The sequence below is a fragment of the Bidens hawaiensis genome, unplaced genomic scaffold, assembly GCF_021521415.1.
Source record: "Bidens hawaiensis isolate Kalapana, Puna unplaced genomic scaffold, B.hawaiensis_p1.1 tig00018661_1, whole genome shotgun sequence".
In the NCBI taxonomy this organism is placed as follows: Eukaryota; Viridiplantae; Streptophyta; class Magnoliopsida; order Asterales; family Asteraceae; genus Bidens; species Bidens hawaiensis.
This window is the reverse complement of record NW_027492826.1, coordinates 77,152-82,406: the sequence shown is the minus strand read 5'-3', so window position 1 is coordinate 82,406 and position 5,255 is coordinate 77,152. Positions and strand designations below refer to the sequence as shown.

At 39.3% G+C, this 5,255-nt stretch overlaps 1 protein-coding gene across 1 annotated transcript; it reads right to left on the bottom strand.

The window, feature by feature from the left end:
* Positions 1-2,878: 2,878 nt before the first annotated feature.
* LOC143556637 (uncharacterized) lies at positions 2,879-3,951 on the bottom strand. Its single transcript, XM_077045912.1, has 2 exons — positions 3,576-3,951; positions 2,879-3,489 (listed from the first exon to the last, which is right to left on the bottom strand). Exons 1-2 carry the CDS (start codon positions 3,949-3,951, stop codon positions 2,879-2,881), a joined length of 987 nt encoding a protein of 328 aa, XP_076902027.1.
* Positions 3,952-5,255: the final 1,304 nt, after the last annotated feature.

The window sequence follows — 5,255 nt, the reverse complement described above, 5'->3', positions numbered from 1 at the left end:
GTCGTGTAATCCATAATTGGTGGATCTGGTACAACTGGTTCACCCGCATGCGATTGATCATGCATTTGTCTGTTCCTATCATCCATTTACCGCATGTTCATTTTGTGCTCCCGCCCGTAAGCTTGAGCACGGTTCCACATCTCCAATTTATCATGTCTCTCCTTCTCAGCCTACTCAACATAAGCCCCCATGAATGTCTGATGGTAGAATAAGGCACGAGACTCTTCCGACCAATTCTCGTATATTGAAGGCCTATGCCGTTTTACCACCTCGTTCATCGACCCCATATGGGCCCAATTGCTACCATACGAATCATAAACCGAAGAATAATCCCAACCCTTGTGTTGGGAACTACTACCACCGCCTACCTCCATGTACTCTGGTTCACCCATATCCTCCACTTCTTCCTCTTGTTCATCCACATCCGCTTCCACATCTTCTCTTATCACCCTCCATCTCACATTATCGCTCACAAGCTGATGATGTCTATCACTTTGAGTATATGTCCATCCCGGCAGATCAGTCAACTTTAATTTCTTAAATACTTTAGTCATGCCCACATAACCCTCATTAATCACACCATGAAACTTCAATAGTGTAGTGATCAGTCGACAATGCGGTATTAATTTCCGCTTGTTGTTCTCATGACTGATCCAAATGTTGTGCGTCACCAAATAGCGGAAAAAGATGAGGGGTTTCCCGCACATCAATGCGTACAAAACAGGAATGTCACCATTTCTCACAATTGAAATGTCCCCCCGACGGGGCACCATGTAGGACAAACAAATTGTCATCAACAGCTTTGCTTCAATCTTCAGGTCATTTCTCTTAATTTGTGGGTTCAAACCTTGACCCCTTTTAGAACCTTTTCCAACATATTATGCCATTGTGGATGTTTGTCAGGGCTTTCAAACAAATGATTTACCAATGGGTACACATACGAGTTTTTCGGCTTGCTCTCAAATAAGACAATCTGATTAAATGTGTCTAATGACATCAAAACTTCACGTCCACCCACCGTTCCGATCAGTTTCATGTCGTAACCTTTCTTATATGTGGGACATCTTAACGTTGACACCCATTCCTCAACCTCCCTATCATACAAAGTATTATGCTCTCCATCATAACACATAAGCGCCGCTTCCCAACCTAACGCTTCAAATTTATCAAATAACTCAAACGCCTTAAAATCGGGGTCAGTCACCTCTTTTTCGCACATATACCCCTCAATCCTATGCTGCAAAGTGGCCATTTTGTCTTTGAACAATTCAATTTGCCATTCTATGTATGTTCACAACACCTTACCCCTCCAATTGGGTTTTTTAGTTGGTACATGCACTAATGCTTGTTCTTCGTGCAATCTCTATCTTTTTGCTTGGGCTGCTCGACCACTAGAAGATGAGGTGTTCCCTTTTCCTTTGTCCGAAGTTCTACCCATCTACACACAACTATCACCACAAACAAACCAAGTTAATTCAACATATTCATCCCCACACTTGCTTGTTACTATGGTTGTGGATTTCAACCATTAGTCAATTTATCAAAATCTCAAGATATGCTTTAATACATGATTTCCAATTTATCAACATAACAACCATATATTTCAAGCACTTATCCAGAACCATAATGTACAACCATTATACTAATTAATCAAACAAGAAAGTGGGTATATCAATTCTAACTTAACAATTTTTTCAATATATTGAAGAAAATTGAAAAAGAACATACATTGATCATTTAATAGGATGAATACTAATTCTTTCTTCACACAATGATAAAACCCCAAAATTTCTTAAGAAATTCATCACCCCTATGCTCAAAAAATGGATTAACACTTACCAATTGATGGAATTAGACTTGGTATTGTTAATCGTCACGAAAATCCAATCAAAATAGGGTTAATTATCTTTGAAATTGATGGATTTATGAGAAAGTTATGGTGAAGAGAGTTAGGGTTTGTATAGAGGGTGTATTAAGAAGTTGATAGTGAGTAGGTGATATTGGAAGTAAATAATGAAAGTAGGTATAATTTGTGGTTTAGAATTGTGTTAAAATCACTTTTTTCTCTTATCTTTAACCAAAAACCGGATCCCCTAGTCTAGCCATCGCCGAACCGTGGTCCATGGTTCACAACATATTCAACGGTTCCTTTTTCTTGCCCGACCGCCAGAGGTGGACCGTGGCCCACGGTTCACACAATGTGCCACAATCAGATTGTGTCAAATTGGATAGACCACACCGTACCATGGTGTGGTCTGCCATTGTGCCTCACGATTCACATACCGTGGCCCACGGTCTCCACTGTGGTCCACAATAAACAGCATTTATTTTTTTATTTTTATAAATAATAAGAACCAAAAATAAAATAAATGACCAAAAATTTACTTACGAAATCAAAATAAAAATTACCCTACCCCAATGAAAAACCCGAGTTGTCCCAAACACGGTAAGGAAATTCATAAACAGTTTTCCACACTTGATTTGTACATACTCCAAAGCGAGAAAGGTAATTTTTAAAACCAAATTTGAACAAAAATCTAAACTAAATTATACAACATAAAGGTAATTTTTATAACCAAATTTGTACATATCTAAACGAAGTGGAAACATCCGGTGAGTTTAGGAAGAAAGTCACCTTGTCATCTTCGAGCATATTAACATCTTTACCTTTTAGGTATGGTTTGAGGCGATGTCCATTCACAACTTGTTTAACTTGATTTTGCATATCTTCAATCTCAACATCACCAAACCTCCCAACTCTTGTGATGACATAAGGACCCATCCACTTGCTTTTTAGCTTCCCAGGAAATAATTTGAGTCTCGAATTTTACAACCATACTTTTTGTCCAACTTCAAATGTTCACTCCTTATCTTAGCATCATGCACCCTTTTTTAACTTTTCTTTATTAGCCGAGACACATTTATACGCTTCATCCCGGATTTCCTCTATTTCACTCAACTTCAACTTCCTCGACTTGTTGGCTTCATGATAATCCATATTAACACTCTTAATTGCCCATAGTGCCCGATGAGCCAACTCCATTGGCAAATGACAACCCTTTTCATACACCATCCGATATGGAGTGGTGACAATCGGTGTCTTATAAGCGGTTCGATATGCCCATAATGCATCATCCAACTTAAATGACCAATCTTTCGAAACCACCAGAACCGTTGTCATCAAAATTTCCTTAATTTGGCGATTGAAAACTTCAACTTGGCCACTCGTTTGTGGGTGGTAAGGTGTTGCAATTTGATGATTAACACTATAACATTTTAACAACTTACCAAACGTGAAGTGCGATCCATCATCACTTATAATTACTTTTGGGATACCAAATCTTGAGAAAATGTTGGATTGCACAAGCTTACACACCACAAAGTGATCATTAGTTCTTGTTGAAACAGCTTCAACCCATTTCGATACGTAATCAACCACAACAAGAATGTATAAATACACATATGAATTTGGAAACGGGCCCATGAAATCTATGCCCCAAACATAAAAAATGTCAACCACCAAAATTGGTTGTAAAGGCATTTCATTCCTTTTTGATACACCCCCATTCGTTAACAATTCAAGCAATGTCGGGCATATTCATTAGCGTCTTTGAAAGGTTTTGGCCAATAAAACCCGCATATAAGTATTTTATACCCCGTTTTAGAGACACTAAAATGGCCCCCACATGCTGACAAATGAGCATGTGTCAAAATTACTTGCACTTCATTCTCAGGTACACATCTTCTAAGAACCTGATCCGATCCAACCTTGAAAAGTTCTGGTTCATCCCAAATGTATTGCTTGACTTGGGCCATGAATTGTTCTCTACGTTTTTTTGACCAATGTTCTGGAATCGCATTCATGGCTAAATAATTAACATAGTGGGCATACCACGGTGCGGTTGAAATGGCGAGCAACTGTTCATCAGGAAACTTTTCATTTATCTCCATCGGATCATCAACACCTTCAAGTGGAATCCGAGACAAGTGATCCGCCACTACATTCTCACAACCTTTCTTGTCCCGGATTTTAAGATCAAACTCTTGTAACAATAACACCTATCGAATCAAACGCGGTTTTGCGTCCTTCTTCTCCATTAAATATCGAACCACGCATACCACGGTGTGGTTGAAATGGCGATCAACTGTTCATCAGGAAACTATTCATTTATCTCCATCGGATCATCAACACCTTCAAGTGGAATCCGAGATAAGTGATCCGCTACTACGTTCTCACAATCTTTCTTGTCATGGATTTTAAGATCAAACTCTTGTAACAATAATACCCATCGAATCAAACGCGGTTTTGCGTCTTTCTTCTCCATTTAATATCAAACCACGCATACCACAGTGCGGTTGAAATGGCGATCAACTGTTCATCAGGAAACTTTTCATTTATCTCCATCGGATCATCAACACCTTCAAGTGGAATCCGAGACAAGTGATCCGCCACTACATTCTCACAACCTTTCTTGTCCCGGATTTTAAGATCAAATTCTTGTAACAATAACACCCATCGAATCAAACGCGGTTTTGCGTCCTTCTTCTCCATTAAATATCGAACCACGCATACCACGGTGTGGTTGAAATGGCGATCAACTGTTCATCAGGAAACTTTTCATTTATCTCCATCGGATCATCAACACCTTCAAGTGGAATCCGAGACAAGGGATCCGCCACTACATTCTCACAATCTTTATTGTCATGGATTTTAAGATCAAACTCTTGTAACAATAACACCCATCGAATCAAACGCGGTTTTGCGTCTTTCTTCTCCATTAAATATCAAACCACGCATACCACAGTGCGGTTGAAATGGCGATCAACTATTCATCAGGAAACTTTTCATTTATCTCCATCGGATCATCAACACCTTCAAGTGGAATCCGAGACAAGTGATCCGCCACTACATTCTCACAACATTTCTTGTCCCGGATTTTAAGATCAAACTCTTGTAACAATAACAACCATCGAATCAAACGCGGCTTTGCGTCCTTCTTCTCCGTTAAATATCGAACCACGCATACCACGGTGTGGTTGAAATGGCGATCAACTGTTCATCAGGAAACTTTTCATTTATCTCCATCGGATCATCAATACCTTCAAGTGGAATCCGAGACAAGGGATCCGCCACTACATTCTCACAATCTTTCTTGTCATGGATTTTAAGATCAAACTCTTGTAACAATAACACCCATCGAATCAAACGCGGTTTTGCGTCTTTCTTCTCCATTAAATATCAAACCACGCATACC